The following is an 18,430-nucleotide window of genomic DNA, read 5'->3' as shown; positions in this document are numbered from 1 at the left end:
CACAGACACCAGTTGTACTGGGATGTCTTTAACCCCTGCCGCCCCATACACACACATTCTGGAGGTCTTTGTCCACAGTCCCAGGGGCCCAATCTGGTCTGCGACTGCTCTGTGATCTGCTGGGCTGGAGATTCCTGGGGATATGTGCAATATGGGTGTTAAACTGGCCTGGCATGGTGCCATTCACCCCCTCCAGACATCAGTCACAAGTCAGCTGTACACACACACACACACACACACACACACACACACACACACACACACACACACACACACACACACACACACACACACACACACACACACACACACACACACACACAGGCCTCACTGTATTCTCAGATATAAAAGTTTCCTTTTTTGACATCTTTTGTAAAAAGATATCTATTAAAAGCAACTAAAAAAGAAGCCAGAATTAGAGATTCTTTATTAAGCCATTAAAGTGATTTCATTGGTTTATGGGTTTGTCAGGATTCCCCAACAGGCGACCCATGGGCTGGGGATTTTAATTAGGCCCCCAAGTGTTCAAAACAAAAAAATACAAAGAATATATTTACATTTGTATATCATTTTCAGTGTTGGACCTAAAAGACTGTAAAATTCCCAGGAAATCAGCTCAAAGTGATTTTAATTGAGGAAGTCTGTTCCCCAATATCCCCACGCATAAATAGAGAGGCATACTACTGTATGTCATCGTTTCCAAGTGGGATCCAGATTTGAAATGATTTTGTTTTTGTCAAAAACTTTTTGGGATTCTTGACGTCAATTTGCAGTGTTCAAATTATTTCTAAGTACAGTTGAAGTTTAAAACTTGTTTTTCAACCACTCCACAAATGTATTGTTAACAAACTATAGTTTTGGAAAGTCGGTTAGGACATCTACTTTGTGCATGACACAAGTAATTTTTCCAACAATTGTTTACAGACAGATTATTTCACTTATAATTCACTGTATCACAATTCCAGTGGGTCAGAAGTTTACATACACTATGTTGACTGTGCCTTTAAATAGCTTGGAAAATTACTGAAAATGATGTCATGGCATAAGAAACTTCTGATAGGCTAATTAACAACATTTGAGTCAATAGGAGGTGTACCCGTGGATGTATTTCAAGGCCTACCTTCAAACTCAGTGCCTCTTTGCTTGACACCATGGGAAATAAAAAATAAATCAGCCAAGACCTCAGAAAAAAATGCAGACCTCCACAAGTCTGATTCATCCTTGGGAGCAATTTCCAAAAGCCTGAAGGTACCACGTCCATCTGTACAAACAATAGTACGCATGTATAAATACCATGGGACGACGCAGCCATCATACCGCTCAGGAAGGAGACGCCTTCTGTCTCCTAGAGATGAACTTACTTTGGTGCGAAAGGTGCAAATCAATCCCAGAACAACAGCAAAGGACCTTGTGAAGATGCCGGAGGAAACAGGTACAAAAGTATCTATATCCACAGTAAAACGAGTCCTATATCGACATAGCCTGAAAGGCCGCTCAGCAAGGAAGAAGCCCGTGCTCCAAAACCGCCATTAAAAAACCAGACTATGGTTTGCAACTGCACATGGGGACAAAGATGGTACTTTTTGGAGAAATGTCCTCTGGTCTGATGAAACAAAAATAGAACTGTTTGGCCATAATGACCATCCTTATGTTTGGAGGTAAAAGGGGCTTGCTTGCAAGCCAAAGAACACCATCCCAACCGTGAAGCACGGGGGTGGCAGGATCATGTTGTGGGGGTGCTTTGCTGTAGGAGAGACTGTTGCACTTCACAAAATAGATGGCATCATGAGGAGGGAAAATTATGTGGATATATTGAAGCAACATCTCAAGACATCAGTCAGGAAGTTAAAGCTTGGTCGCAAATGGGTCTTCCAAATGGACAATGACCCCAAGCATACTTCCAAAGTTGTGGCAAAATGGCTTAGGGGGCTAGGTATCCCTGCTAGCGGGACAGCTTCTGGTGAAACTGTAGGATGCGCAATTCAAAAAAATAATCATACAAATTATGGATATTAAACATTTAGCTACATACAAGTGTCTTATATCGGTTAAAAGCTTAAATTCTCTAACTGCATTGTCCGATTTACAGTAGGCTTTACAGCGAAAGCATTCCATGTGATTGTTTGAGGACGGCGCCCCACAAAATATTTTTTCCACCGGCACAGGTTTCATAAATTCACAAATAGCGATTAAATATTCACTTACTTTTTGAAAATCGTCCTCTGATTTGTCATCCAAAGGGTCCCAGCTATAACACTTAGTGTCGTTTTGTTAGATAAATTCTTCTTTATATCCCAAAAAGTCAGTTTAGTTTGGCGCCATCGATTTGAGCAATCCACTCGTTCAGTATGCAGAGAAAGGAATACGAAAATCTTGTTTCAACAAGTCAAGATATGTTTCTATTTACTCCTCAGATACCCTAAAATGTAATCAAACTACAATATTTCTTACAGAAATAAGTATGTTCAATAGGAAACCGATTTTAGCAGGTGTGTCTTGTCTTCATGGCGCGGGCAAACAAGACTGTATCCCTGTACAAAAACTGATATTTCTTATTTGTTTTAAAATTTACAAATCTGAAACTTTGAACATACACTGCAGACTCCATGGGGACGGCATATCAATTGCATCCTGGGAGCTAAAATTGAGTATGTCCTTATACTTGCCATTGTAAGCGCATGGTCTCTCTCAAAAGAAAAATGCTGGTTTGTTTTTCTTTGGATTTTCTCCTACCATATCTATTGTGTTATATTCTCCTACATGATTTTAACATTTCTACAAACTTCAAAGTGTTTTATTTCCAATGGTACCAATTATATGCATATCCTGGCTTCAGGGCCTGAGCAACAGGCAGTTTACTTTGGGCACGTAATTCAGCCGGAAATTGAGGAAAAAAAAGCGGCTTAGCCCTAAGAAGATTTATTAAAGACATGGAATTTTTTAAAGATTAAATGTCAGGAATTGTGAAAAACTAAGTTTAAATGTATTTGGCTAAGGTGTATGTAAACTTCCGACTTCAACTATATATCCCCCGACCATCCACTCAAGGACAAATCGTCCCACGGCTGAATGTAATTGGGGACCTCTGTCAATGTAAACCCTGTGACTGAGTTAGACAAAGACGTAATGTCACTGTGGTTTCAAAGTGCACCAGATGTTCAGATCTCTATCTGTCTGTTCTGCTTGAGGCTACAGCACAGATACACACATACACACACACATACTGTTAGCGGGCACACACACATTGAATACTCTCACACACTTTAGGCATGTCTATTGCACACACACACACACACACACACACACACACACACACACACACACACACACACACACACACACACACACACACACACACACACACACACACACACACACTGTATGTACTATTTTTCACAAGAATAGATTCTCACATCTTCTATTTTATTTTATTAGGTGTGGTTCAGCAACAGGAGAGCCAGGTGGAGGAAACAGGCAGGAGCCAATCAGCTAATGGCATTTAATCACCTGATCCCCGGCGGTTTCCCACCTTCGGCCATGTCGAGCTTGCAGCCATATCAGCTGTCAGACACCCCCTACCCTCCCACCTCCATCTCACAAAGTGAGCACACCTTCACCTTCCACTTCTCTCTGTGATCTCGTTCTACATCAACAGAGGTCATCTACAGATGTGATGTATTTGACTCAAGATCAATAGCCTAGTCCTAATCCATTCTCTTTCTCTCTCTCTCTCTCTCTGTCTCTCTCTCTCTCTCTCTCTCTCTCTCTCTCTCTCTCTCTCTCTCAGCAGTGTCAGAGCAGCACAGTACGGTCCACAGGCCTCAGCCTCTCCCCCCCACCTCGGTGCACCAGGGTGGGCTTGGCTCCTCAGTGGGGACCCAGGACGGGAGTTCGGCCTACTGCCTGTCCTCCGGACGCCACGGCTTCTCAGGCTACTCAGACAGCTTTGTGCCCCCCCCTGGCCACTCCAACCCAGTCAACCCCAGCATTAGCAACGGCCTCTCACCACAGGTCAGTCATTCAATGTCATGACTGTAGCTAGCAGCACAAACATAAGTTTATGTTTTGCTATGTTTTGCTATGTTTTGCTATGCAACATGTCGATTCCATAGTTTCAATTTGACATTTAGTATAGATTTTATACCATCGGAATGGTAAACCCTGTTTAGGGGGTTTGTTCTTGATAACTTTCGGTAGATGTATTAGCTCAGTGACAGTGGATTTGACATCCATTTGTCAGATGAATTCAATAGGGATGACTTGTGCTATGCAAATGTTTCATGAAGAGAGAGGAGACAGTAGAAGATGGAGGGAGTGTGAGAGTGGACGATAGTAAGAGGAAGAGTGGCAGATGGAAGATGACACAAATGAAAATGGAAAATACAATTATGGCCGATTACACAGTCATTAGAGGCCATAGCGGGTTCCGTACGCCGTGAGGGGGCCGTCCTAACAGGCGGAAAACGAGCTTTTAACCGCCACAAATGGTGGCCAGGCCCCACGCAATGCACGCTGGGTCCTCGCCCCATGAGAGAGAGCACTTCTTCCTATTTCTGTGACAAGGGGAACCCTGAGGGCGTGTGTGTGTGTGTCTGCTTGTCATTTTCATCAGCAAATGACAGCAGGACAACACAACCTGGTGATCCGTGAAACCATTTGGGAAATGGACAATAATTGACTACTTAAACTGAGAACAGCAGTAAAACACATTGGTTCCTTCACAAGCTGGTGCTGACTAGCCACAAGCTTGACTCTACTTGAGTAGAGTCGATTTAACGCACGCAAACGGTCAGTAGATGCCTTCTTCTCTCCTAAGAGGACAAATCCATTCGATTGCTTTTACTCTGCGTGGAGGCCAAAGGTGCTTCTCTCTCATAGCTGTTTTTCACCATCAGCCTCCCTGAGAGGGTCTTTCCCTTTAGAGAGTGGCTATCTTAGCTTGCATATGGAAGCATACGTGCACACGTGCACATGCACGATCAAACGCACACGTCTGGAATGTATGCGTCCGTCCTGAATTGCAATTATGAAACGTTCCAGTGTGCTAATTGATTGGAATGAAGGAATCTATCCCTTAGTAATGCGGTGTGTAATTTATGCAAATGACTCACTTTGTTGACTAATTTGTTTTAATTCATGTATTCATCTGCAGTTTTTTTTAATGCATATTGGAATATGCTCATTTGCATTTCAGACTGGATGGAACTTTGAAATAATAAAAGAGATGAAATACAAATTAATCCATTTTATGACATTTATAGTGAGTGGATAAAAACCTTTAAAACTTTACAATTAGACATACCAAATAAACGCACACACAAAGCTATGTAAACTCTGCAATGTCTACACAGAAAATCCTCAATACTGTGGATTCCCACTGAGCACAGACGTCAGTTCAACGTCTAGTTTTGGATTTACATTTGGTTGGGTTGTCAACTAATGTCAATTCAACGGGAAATCAACCAAATAATTGGTTGGGTAAAAAAACAAACATTACATTTCCTTTACGTTGATTATATTTTTCAAATCAAATCAGTTTTCCATGTTGATTCAACGTCATGACAGAATTTTTGGTTTGAAATGACGTGGAAACCTAGTTGATTCAACCAGTTTTTGCCCAGTGGGTTGTTACAGTATATCGTTCTTTTGGGCTGTCTGATCGTTAAACAGTGCTGAATGACACTTCTTGGTGCTTTTGGAAGTTATTTGAGGTTTTAGTCCATGAAAAAACAATTAATGTGTTTGTTTTTTTTGTAGCTCTGTGAATGGCTACCCTTTGGTTATATGGTGTAGGAATACATCATCACTCCGAGTTAGGCCTATTTTATGAGTAGTTCGGCCTATGCTCTGAGTGGTAGTGCTTCGGTTGGTAGTAAAACATGAAGGTTTAGGGGACCAGTCTAGCCTGCCCCAGTGTACTGTGGGATATCTCCCTGGGGTGTGGGGTCTCAGACGTCTGGCTAGCTGATCCGGGGCATACCAGAGGAATCTGTTCTCACCAGTGCAGCAAGCAGCCAGGCTTTGCACCCCGATGAGGCTTAATCCCCGGAACCACCGAGAAACAGAGACACCCCCAGGAACCGCCATGGGCTTCAATCACAGAGGAGAAAGGCTGGAGGAATACACACGCTGGCTTAGACACACATACAGTGAGCTCCAAAAGTAATGGGACAATGACACGTGTTGTTGTTTTGTCTCTGTCCTCCAGCACTTTGGATTTGAAAAGATACAATGACTGTGAGGTGAAAAGGTAGACTGTCGGCTTTAATTTGAAGGTATTTTCATCCATATCGGGTGAACACTTCTACATGAATGTGCATGCTACCATGATTAAGGATAACCATGAATGAATCGTGAATAATGACGGGCGAGAAAGTTACAGATTCACAAATATAAATATATAAATATGATGTTTATGCCACTAACTTTCTCACTCACCTTTATTCCCGATTCATTCAGGATTACCCGTTATCATGGTAGCATCCACATTAATGTAGACGTGTTTAGAAACATACTCTATTCTTATTTACAATAAAAGTGACTCCAAAATGACACAATACATGATTTACCATTCATCTACATTGGGCACAAAATAATCTGAAACACAACCAAAACAAACAGCAAATGCATCCAACAAATGTGTAGAGTCACAAGCTTGATGTAGCTCATTGGCGGCTATGAATACGGGACCAAATACTTAACTTTTTACTACTATAATACACATATAAGTGAATTTATCCTATTGCTTTTGGTCCCCTAAAATGGGGGGGGGGGGCTACAGTGGGGCAAAAAAGTATTTAGTCAGCCACCAATTGTGCAAGTTCTCCCACTTAAAAAGATGAGATAGGCCTGTAATTTTCATCATAGGTACACTTCAACTATGACAGACAAAATGAGATTTTTTTGAATTTATTTGCAAATTATGGTTACTTTGAAGAATCTCAATTGTAAAATATATTTTGATTTGTTTAACACTTTTTCGGCTACTACATGATTCTGTATGTGTTATTTAATAGTTTTGACGATGTCTTCACTATTACTCTACAATGTAGAAAATAGTAAAAATAAAGAAAAACCCTTGAAGGAGTAGGTGTGTCCAAACTTTTGACTGGTCATGTATATTTAAATTGCCGCTACCAATATGTAAAAATACAAATAAAAACATTGATAAAAATAAATATCCTATGAATCACATTGGCTATGCATGGCCTGTCTGCAAGGAACTTGCATATATATCATATCGTATCAACTACTATCTCTCTCTCTCTCTCTCTCTCTCTCTCTCTCTCTCTCTCTCTCTCTGTCAATATGTAATTCTCTCATTCTCTTCTGTCTCCCTTTGTCACTCTCATGCCTGTTTATCTCTACTTTCTCTCTCTCTCCCCTCTCTCGATCTGTCTATTTCTCCACTCTCTTTTCTCTACCTCTGTCTCTCTCCCTCTCTTTCTCTCCTACTTTGAGAAGCTCCACAGTGATGGTGAGTTCAATCAGAAATAGTATCAGATCCCCAAATGGGCACATTTATAGGCCTACATTTGCGTGCAGGCCAGGTAGCCTAGGCCTACTTCTGTGCGTAATCAGGTAGGTGTCCTTACTCAACATTGACAGGAGTGCTCCAAACAAAAGACAATGAATAAATTGACAACTCGTAAATGGAATGAAATGAACCCAAACTTGTAGCCTGAGTTGTGCAAACAACGTGTCCACTTCTACAATGACATCGGTAAGACTGTAATAATAATGTATTGAATGCATTAACAGAAAGGACCGTTACAAACAAACATTGTAGCTGAGAAATGATGGTAATTATTGATAAATGTACTACTGGTGTTACTGGAGTGCCATCCCCGCGGCCTCCCCAATGGATTAGCCCCTCAGACAGGAGTGAATCAAACAGGTGTCTCGTGTGCCGTAATTGTTTTAATATATAATTTGCCACTTCTTGACTAAAAAAACTCTTGGTCGAAAAACAGCCTATCGACCAAACAATCGACCAGTCGACTAAATGGGGTCGGCCCTAGTGCGCATGCGCAAACAGTCTCAGACACACACAGGCATGCATGTAAACACACACATGCACACAGGGGTTTTTGATCAGATAACCGTATCATATGGATTGTATACAGTTATCTCTCCTCTAATCCCGTATCTGACCTCAAATCGGAGGAAATATGGGTTAAATGCTCTCGCCATGACGGCAGTACAACGTCCACATGTAATAAGGATCTAAACGTATTGTTATCTACACTTTTCCCTGTGAACATGCCAACATTTGGGTTTTCCATTCAGAAAAAATAATTTCCATATATTTCCCCACCCTCAACCCACACATATACTCAAACATACACAGATGCACAGGCAAACACACGCAAGCACGCAAGCAAGCACGCACGCACGCACACACACACACACACACACACACACACACACACACACACACACACACACACACACACACTGTAAGATGAATGGGATGTGTTGACCTCCATGTGTTTCCCATTTGTAGTCAGTCACACATCAGCATGTTCCTGAGACGCGTAAGGTTAGATTCCTCTGACAGAGCTCCTGTAAATTACATACTCTCAGACAGATATTGTGTGTGTGTGTGTGTGGCTGTCCGGGCATATATGTGTGTGTGTGTGTGTGCATGTGTGTGTGTGTGTGCGTGTGGCTGCCAGGTGGGGAAGCAACACGATTATCTTTCAATTATTCACCATTAGTTCAGCATTCTGCCATTTTCTCTGCCGCTTTTTAAAGTGTCTCTTTCGGTTTAATTCTCACAGTATTGTCTCGCTTTCGCTCTCTCTCTCTCTATATGTCACTCTTTCATGATCTTGTCTACCTTTGTCACTCTCGTGCCTGTTTATATCTACTTTCTCTCTCTCCCCCCCTCTCTGTCTATCTCTCACTCTTTCTCCCTCTCTCTCTTGCTGTATGTTTCTAACGGTCACTAAGTCCACCTATTTTCCACCCTCCGTTTTGGCGATATCTCATCACACACAAACTCTCATGCAGCTGTTCACGATGTATCACCAAGGAGACCTCTTAACCCCTAACAGAAAGTGCTTCATACACACACACGCACACACACACACACACACGCACACACACACACACACACACACACACACACACACACACACACACACACACACACACACACACACACACACACACACACACACACACACACACACACACACACACACACACACACACACACACACACACACACACACACACACACACACACACACACACTTATTGGAAATGTGTTGAAGAATCATACTCCTTGTTCCCACGTACCCTGTGGCCTTTCCATGTAGGCCCCATAAGGACACAGTGAATTTGGGCATCAAATGAGAAAGCTGGAGAGAGAGAAAGGGAAGGAGGGAGAAGACGGAGTGGGTGGGGGTGGAAGGGAGAGAGGGATTCACGTCTGTTTTTCTCCTTTAGTATACTGTCCAAACATATAAACGGTCATTCATAAACTTTATAATGTTAAACACACCATCTGCTTTATCTAGTAGACTCTGACAACAAAATTAATTAACAAGTTATTTACCATAGGTTTTGTATTGTGAATGTATTTTTACTATGTTTATAAAATATAACGTTTCATGAAAAATGTAAAAAGTGGTACTGTAAATTTAGCATAGTAAATAACCTCCATTAACAACCTTTTTGATTCCATTCCATAGGATACAGTAAAAACTCCACAGAGTAATTCTGAAAATGCTATTTAGCGGTGTAGTGGACCAGAACTGTGCGGTCCCGAACCGATGCGGGCTCCCCCGTCCGTCTGTCACTTAGGAAATGATGTAACAGGAACCATGTGTCTGGGTGAACACAGTATAATGTGTCTCATATGGTCACAACCAGGAGAGGAGAGGAAAGGAAAGAAGGAGAGTAAAGAAGGAGAGTAAATAAGGAGAGGAGAGGAGAGGAGAGGAGAGGAGAGGAGAGGAGAGGAGAGGAGAGATGAGGAGAGGAGGAGAGTAAAGAAGGAGAACTGAGGAAAGGAAAGAAGGAGAGGAGAGGTTATTCTAGAAACTATGTATAATATAACAGAACCAAGTTACATAGTCATGGTCAGTAAGAATCAACAGGGTTACAGTTGTCTGTCAATGAAGAGTAGGCATACATGTAAAGTTGAAGACTCATAAAAACGTTGCGTGATTTTTGTATAGATGATTTTATTTTTTATGGGTAGTCGGATGTACCGTTTGTTACAGGACCCTAAGGTATTTTCTAACAGCCTTCAAAGAATGTCAGAAATTCAACGTGTCCTCACAAATATATTCCTGGAAAATCCATCTAATGTTTCCCGAGACTGAGTTGAAAGACGTTTTCTCTGATGCGAACTGACATCTTTTTTTTTAGGCCCGGTGAGGATTAGTAACACAACTTTACTGCTGTAATAGATTCACCAGTCAATCCCTGTTGTTCTTCCTCCATCTTGAACTCTCCTCTCGTCCTCTTTGACACAGTCAGCATTCCTAATATGTACTGTGTGACTCTGTACATACCCCAACTCGTGATACGATCGCTCAAATGGAACTTTCATGCATATGTCCTTTTGACATCAATGCATGAGCTATACAAAAGTATGTTGTGTGTGAAAAATAATGTTGCATGAGCAAAAGCATGTGTTACATGTGCAAAAGATACAGTACGTGCTATTTGTACGTTTGTCTTCATGGATTAAGCCATGTAAGGGCTGTACTTACAGTTGAAGTCGGAAGTTTACATACACTTAGGTTGGAGTCATTGAAACTCGTTTTTCAACCACTCCACAAATTTCTTGTTAACAAACTATAGTTTTGGCAAATCTACTTTGTGCATAACACAAGTCATTTTTCCAACAATTGTTTACAGACAGATTATTTCATTTATAATTCATTGTATCACAATTCCAGTGGGTCAGAAGTTTACATACACTAAGTTGACTGTGCCTTTAAGCAGCTTGGACAATTCCAGAAAATGATGCCATGGTTTCAGATGCTTCTGATAGGCTAATTGACATCATTTGAGTGAATAGGAGGTGTACCTGTGGATGTATTTCAAGGCCTACCTTCAAACTCAGTACCTCTTTACTTGACATCATGGGAAAATCAAAAGAAATCAACCAAGACTCAGTCTGATTCATCCTTCGGAGCCATTTCCAAATGCCTGAAGGTACCATGTTCAACTGTACAGACAATAGTATGCAAGTATAAATACCATGGGACCACGCAGCCGTCATACCGCTCAGGAAGGAGACGTGTTCTGTCTCCTAGAGATGCACGTACTTTGGCGTGAAAAGTGCAAATCAATTCCAGAACAACAGAAAAGGACCTTGTGAAGATGCTGGAGGAAACAGGTACAAAAGTATCTATATCCACAGTAAAACGAGTCCTATATCGACATAACCTGAAAGGCCGCTCAGCAAGGAAGAAGCCACTGCTCCAAAACCGCCATAAAAAAGCCAGACTACGGTTTGTAACTGAGCATGGGGACAAAGATCGTACTTTTTGGAGAAATGTCCTCTGGTCTGATGAAACAAAAATAGAACTGTTTGGCCATAATGACCATTGTTATATTTGGAGGAAAAAGGGGGAGGCTTACAAGCCATATATCACCATCCCAACCGTGAAGCACGGGGGTGGCAGCATCATGTTGTGGGGGTGCTTTGCTGCAGGAGGGACTGGTGCACTTCACAAAATAGATGTCATCAGGAGGATGGAAAATTATGTGGATACATTGAAGCAACATCTCAAGACATCAGTCAGGAAGTTAAAGCTTGGTTGCAAGTGGTCTTCCAAATGGACAAAGACCCCAAGCATACTTCCAAAATTGTGGCAAAATGGCTTAAGGACAACAAAGTCAAGGTATTGGAGTAGCCATCACAAAGCCCTGACCTCCATCCTATAGAATATGTGTGGGCAGAACTGAAAAAGCTTGTGCGAGCAAGGAGGCCTACAAACCTGACTCTGTTACACCAGCTCTGTCAGGAGGAATGGGCCAAAATTCACCCAACTTATTGTGGGAAGCTTGTGGAAGGCTACCCGAAACGTTTGACCCAAGTTAAGCAATTTAAAGACAATGCTACCAAATGCTAATTGAGTGTATGTTAACTTCTGACCCACTGGGAATGTGATGAAAGAAACAAAAGCTGAAATAAATCATTCTCTCTACAATTATTCTGACATTTCACATTCTTAAAATAAAGTGGTGATCCTAACTGACCTAAGACAGGGAATTTTTACTAAGATTAAATGTCAGCAATTGTGAAGAACTGAGTTTAAATGTATTTGGCTAAGGTGTATGTAAACTTCCAACTTCAACTGTATCTATTCATTTGTTTGTGAACAAATGAAACTTGCGTAACCTGTATGAGAAAAAGTATTCTGTTAAATGTTATCCTTCTCTATTCTTCGTGTCTCCCACATTCTACGATACTCTACTCTATTCCACTGTATCCCACCACAATCCATTCCATTCTAACCTCTCTCCTCTGTCTCTCCAGGTGATGGGGCTGTTGAACCCGGGAGGAGTGCCCCACCAGCCTAGCCACCAGAGTGACTTTGCCCTCTCTCCCCTGACTGGTGGGATGGAGCCCGGGGGTGGTATGGCGGCCAGCTGCCACGGCTCCCAGCGGGGCCTGGAGGGTCTGCCAGGCCTGACCAGCATGCCCACCCTGCCCAACTCCCAGTCCTACTGCCCGCCCACCTACAGTTCCCCAGCCTACGCTATGGACCACCACCCCTCATACCAGTATGGACAGTATGGACAGAGCAAGGTGGGTCATGGGAGTTTTATGTGCAATTATATTTATCCCTTTTTTGTTTGAATGCATTGATTGTAAGTTATTCTTTAAAAAAAATCTGCTTAAATGCCTGTATAAAAGACACATTAGATTAGCATTAGAGGTATACTAACTCCATTCATTTCTATATACCGGTATATAGTCTCCTATGATTAAAGACCATACTCAAGGTTTAGATTTTCAGAATCATAACCCACGTTAATTGCAAAGGCCAACATGATGAGGGAGACTCTTGAATCACGCTCTCAAATCAGGCTGTGACATTACATGTATGTCAGAGGCACTGCTAGTAGTCCAGAGGGCACTTCGGTTTACATTACTATTACCTTCAAGCACTTACCCACGCCATATATCCACGTGGCCCGATACAGAGGTATGTCAGTGGGGCCTCCCCCATAACCATCAGCCTGTGACCTTCCACGACCCGTGTGATGAGCTGGACCACCAAACCCTCCTCTCACTCACCTAGCCATGTAATGACCCCTGGGTAACAAAGATACCTCTCCAAATCAAATGGACGGCTTCCCCAAAGCATGTTTGACAGGCAGGGGGGAGGGGGGGGGGGTTGGTGAGGTACACTGCCACATGTTGAGTAGTGTATACTGGCCCATCAGTGGCGGCATCTTGATGTCATTAATTTGGCTCGGGACCTGTGTACAGGCAGCTTGCAGGGGTAGGGGGTTGGTAAGAGAGGGGTGGGTGGAAGGTGGGTTTGAGAGGGGGCCTTTTTAACGGGGAGCGAAATGGCCTCTGGCAGGCGGGGATTAGAACCATGTGTTTCTGTGCAGGTCAGATGCAGTCTGAGTTGTTGTTGATCACTGGAGCAGAGCCACAGCCAGGACCAACGCAGCAAGGGCAGGCAGTACAGTACAGTACAGCCCAGCCACAGGGAAAAGCCACAGATCTGCCTCACACTCCTTGCCTCTCTTTAACTCCCTCAACCCCTCCCTTCTTTCCACCTCTCACTGCTCTCATCCCTCTCACCCACTATTTACCTCCTTACTCATCAGGCATGATGTTTCCCTGACACAGGAGGTAGAGAGTGACATGAAACCCAATGGAGAACAGTTCCAACCCTTCCCCTTTCTCCTTTTCTCTCAGGTGCCTTTCATTATCTGAAGCCCCACCATGGCCAGGAGTGGATGAGATCTCTGGTCAACCCGACAGTCAACTCTGGAGCACTCCCCTTTCCTCTCTTCTTCCCCCCTCTGCCTTCTCCCCACCCAGCCCCTGAGGAGAAGGGACAACCCAGAGAGATGGAGGGAAGGGGGTTGTTTTGGGGATTCGGGGATGTGAGGGGGAGGGTTGACTCAATGGGATAATCAGGACCAAAGGGGAAGCCCTCTCTAGTTACCTGGCACTCGCCCCGCTCGCGCTTCACTTCATGCTCCGAAAACCAAGCACGCCTCGCTCTCCATGCTTGACGAGAAAAATAAATGGAGAGAAGGAGAAGAGGATAAACAAAAAAAAGGAGTGAATTAAACCCCAACAAAAAACCACATTCACTCATTCAACACTCTGCGTTTGATTTGTAATAAGTGGCAGAGAGAGGGAGAGGACTGGGGTAAACAGTTTTCCTTCCATGGATGTGCTTTCAGGGTGTATTGTGATGAAGGGAGGAAAATAAGGTTTTAGGGCACAATCCCGAGGCATAAGGATGATGTATGGACCTGCAATAGGCACACCGCTCACTCAGCCACAATGCTCTATGTAAAGGCACTCACAATGTCTTTGGGAAATACTGCGTGCTGAGACTTTGTATTATATGATTTGGGGAAATTAAATGTGTTCTATCAGGAGAAGAAAAACTGCCATCAATTTGATTTGTAAAAATGACTCTAAGCATATGTACTGTAGGTCTGGACAGTGAAGGTCTGGACAGTCTTTCACCCAACTAGGATGATAGAGAGAGAAATATACTGTAGTAGATGGAAGCTGCTGCAACCCAAAGAAGTGCAATACATTCAAACCTCAGATGAAATGAATTGACACATCCCTGTATAACAATCTCCTCAATTAACTGACTACATCCTTTTTGTAATCCATATTGTTTTGAGCAAAAACACTGGTAGCTGGGTTGCACGGATCACTTTGAAGCGAGAATCATCCTAACACAAGATCTGTGCACGTACAGGTAGCTTGGACTTTTGCATAAACCTTGCATTGATTTCAATGGGAGATTTGAGCAGAAATCGGAGTAGGACCATGGCCTATATTCAGAAAGTATCTCTGAGCATGAGTACTGATCTAGGATCAGGTCCCTCCTGTCCATATAATCATATTAGTTATGATCAAAATGGCAAAACAGCATTCCTACTCCGATACACTTTGTGAATACAGGCCCAGGCTACCAGTCACAGTCCAATCAAATGTAAATTGGACCTGGTAAAACATACCACTCTCATTCATTTAGTATTTATTCAGTCCACCTCTTCTCTGTTAGTATCCCTGATCATAGCATTCAGTTGTGTGGAAATCAACCCTTTATTTTTCTGCCTTGTTTCTTTTGTATGCATATATCATTTTCATTTATGACTGCATAAGATGATTTGTGTTTTAATATGTCTCGTGTCAAATGCAGCACTATTTACTATTTATAATAAAATATATAAAAATGTGTACAGGCTGAAGTGTTTTCATTTATTTCAAACCAATGTGTGTCTGTCTTTACCATACCGTCTATGGGCTTTACAATTTTGATTATGTACTGAAAAATGTTAGTACAGATATTAGCTAACTACGAGTTATGATAAGATATGAACTAGTTCTGAATTTGGGTAAATATCATTGATGAGATTACTGAGAACAGATTACTTGCCCATTCAGGACCTCTACATTTAGGTACATCTGATTTAGATACTCTGTGGCGTTCTTTAATCCTGGTCCCAGGGACCCAAAGTGGTTCACATTTCTGTTTTTGCCCTCGCACTACACACCTGATTCAAATCATCAAAGCTTGATGATGAGTTGATCATTTCAATCAGCCCTTTAGGTCCCCAGGACCAAGGTTAAGAAATACTGAGATACTGTAACTGTATTAAACAAAGGGAACTCAAGCCAACAGAGCAATGACTCAGACAAGACAAGATGGCAATGTCCCAAGTGACCATCCACTGCCTTTCTTTACCGAAATTCAGAATTTAGTTTTTCATTCAGGACTTCCACTCTTTCATTCATATTTCAAGAATCCATATTGGAAACTACAGTTTTTCCTGCAATAAGATATGTTTTGTTTTCCAAGAAAAATAAGTGGGACAATTTGCCATCCACTCACCCCATTCCTGTACACACACACACACACACACACACACACACACACACACACACACACACACACACACACACACACACACACACACACACACACACACACACACACACACACACACACACACACACACACACACACACAAAAGCGAATTGAGCATAGAACATGTTTTTATTGTGGTCTAAGAACAAGCATTCTCCATGACTGATGACGGAGAGTCGGTCGGTGCCTCTCATCCACTCATGTTCTCTCTCCCTGCAGCACAGTGGCTCCCTAACACTTTAAAGGCACATTGACTCATTCATAAATATATTACCTTTCATAAACACTGCTTTCGGACAAATTCCTCCTCCCCGGGGGACCCTTCACACCCGTAATGAGTAAAACAGAGCACCCTGTAAACGATCTAAACACAACACCACAGACACACTGGGACATTAGTCACTGCCACTGTCTCTATAGGATTCAGACTGGGGTTCAGACTGCGTTCACGTCCCAAATGGCACCCTATTCCCTAGATTGTGCACTAAAAGGGGCTCTGGTCAAAAGTAGTGCACTATCTAGGACATAGGGTACCATTTGGGGCACACATGGGGTTCAGAGGGCAAAACGTTCCGATCCCAGCACCCTGGCAGAAAGAAAAACACTCAGCCAGTTGTCTGACACTTCACAAGTTATGGATATCGGTGTTTTTATCACTCTCATTCTTCTCATCTTCTTTCGTTCTTTCTTTCTCTCTCTCTGAAGGGGGGATCCAGGGATCAGGTGTATGCAGCTGGCAGTGTCACTCATTTTATATGGGGTGTGTGTGTGTGTGTGTGTGTGTGTCCATGTATAAGTTCATACATCTTCCTGTGTGTGTGCATGTTTTCCTACATTGTGTGTTTATTTTCAATAGTGTGTATGGTTGCGTGTTAATGTTTACTTGTGTGTCCAAGCTCGAACGTTAACGTTGAGCGATCAAGGCGAGATACCATTTCACTGTTTTCTTAGTCCTTCTGCAAACTCTTTTTACAAGTGCTTAACTTGTTGAACACAATGGAAGTAGGAGCCAAAGGCCTCCTCTGAAGCAGAGTGTCACTCAAGCAGCCACACACTGGAGACAACTTAACCCCTGACCCCAACACTCTTTGAAATGTGTAGAGTACTTGACCGGAGCTGACAACAACGCCAGTCTCCTGCAGCCTCCCGGCCCTCCAATAGAAAGTGAAGGAAGGGGAGGAGGTGTTTCAGAAGAGAGGGAGGGAGATAGAAAGGGAGGGAGGAGTGAATAATCGTTGATTTTAGAGAAAGATAGAGCGGGAAGAGGGAGAAAGAGAAAAATATGCTTTGATCAATGTTTTGGGTAAAGCAAAGCTATGATTGAAGGCAAAAAGTTAAAAAGGATACATTGATCTGGCATGACTTTTCTGCATGGTGTGTGTATGCTATTTTAGCCTAGTGACATTTATCAGTATGACATTTCAACCATGTTTATATCATAATTGATAGACTGAACTCTCTCTGATATTTTGCCCGGAGGAACTTTGCCCTGTAGCTGCCATGGTCTTTTACTGGTAAGAGTGGTAAATGGAATTAATCTCAGCAATGCCTCTTAATCCAGTGTCAGAGAGCTGCCAGGTTAGGAACAACATTCCTTTCCCAATGCAGCTGTGTCGTCACTTCACCCTCTATCTCTCCATTTACCCCTTCTCTTAGTTTCCCTCTGCACGTCTTTCTCCAAAGTCTTCCTCTCTCTAGGACTCTTTCTTCATCGTCTCTCATTCCACCATTGAATACTTTTGATACCATTTTTATTTTATCCTCTCCCTACATCTCTATTTCCCTACATCTCTATTTCCCTCTCATCTCTATTTCCCTACATCTCTATTTCCCTCTCATCTCTATTTCCCTATATCTCTATTTCCCTCTTATCTCTATTTCCCTACATCTCTATTTCCCTCTCATCTCTATTTCCCTACATCTCTATTTCCCTCTCATCTCTATTTCCCTACATCTCTATTTCCCTCTTATCTCTATTTCCCTACATCTCTATTTCCCTCTCATCTCTATTTCCTTACATCTCTATTTCCCTCTTATCTCTATTTCCCTACATCTCTATTTCCCTCTCATCTCTATTTCCCTACATCTCTATTTCCCTACATCTCTATTTCCCTCTCATCTCTATTTCCCTACATCTCTATTTCCCTCTCATCTCTATTTCCCTACATCTATATTTCCCTCTCATCTCTATTTCCCTACATCTCTATTTCCTTCTTATCTCGATTTCCCTACATCTCTATTTCCCTCTCATCTCTATTTCCCTACATCTCTATTTCCCTACATCTCTATTTCCCTCTCATCTCTATTTCCCT

The 18,430-nt window shown here is 42.4% G+C and overlaps 1 protein-coding gene across 1 annotated transcript in view; it reads left to right on the top strand.

Annotated features, from left to right (window-relative positions):
* The window catches only part of LOC139386610 (paired box protein Pax-3-like), a 33,325-nt gene extending 19,272 nt beyond the window's left edge, over positions 1 to 14,053 (top strand). The window contains exons 6-9 of the mRNA XM_071132317.1: positions 3,436 to 3,601; positions 3,788 to 4,011; positions 12,509 to 12,781; positions 13,910 to 14,053. Of these exons, the coding sequence (XP_070988418.1) occupies positions 3,436 to 3,601; positions 3,788 to 4,011; positions 12,509 to 12,781; positions 13,910 to 13,927 (681 nt within the window). The 3' untranslated portion in view covers positions 13,928 to 14,053. The remainder of the gene's footprint in view (positions 1 to 3,435; positions 3,602 to 3,787; positions 4,012 to 12,508; positions 12,782 to 13,909) is intronic.
* Positions 14,054 to 18,430: the final 4,377 nt, after the last annotated feature.

Source organism: Oncorhynchus clarkii, chromosome 28 (assembly GCF_045791955.1).
Source record: "Oncorhynchus clarkii lewisi isolate Uvic-CL-2024 chromosome 28, UVic_Ocla_1.0, whole genome shotgun sequence".
Lineage (NCBI taxonomy): Eukaryota > Metazoa > Chordata > Actinopteri > Salmoniformes > Salmonidae > Oncorhynchus > Oncorhynchus clarkii.
Note: the sequence above shows the minus strand (reverse complement) of the source record. Positions and strands in the feature narration are given on the sequence as shown.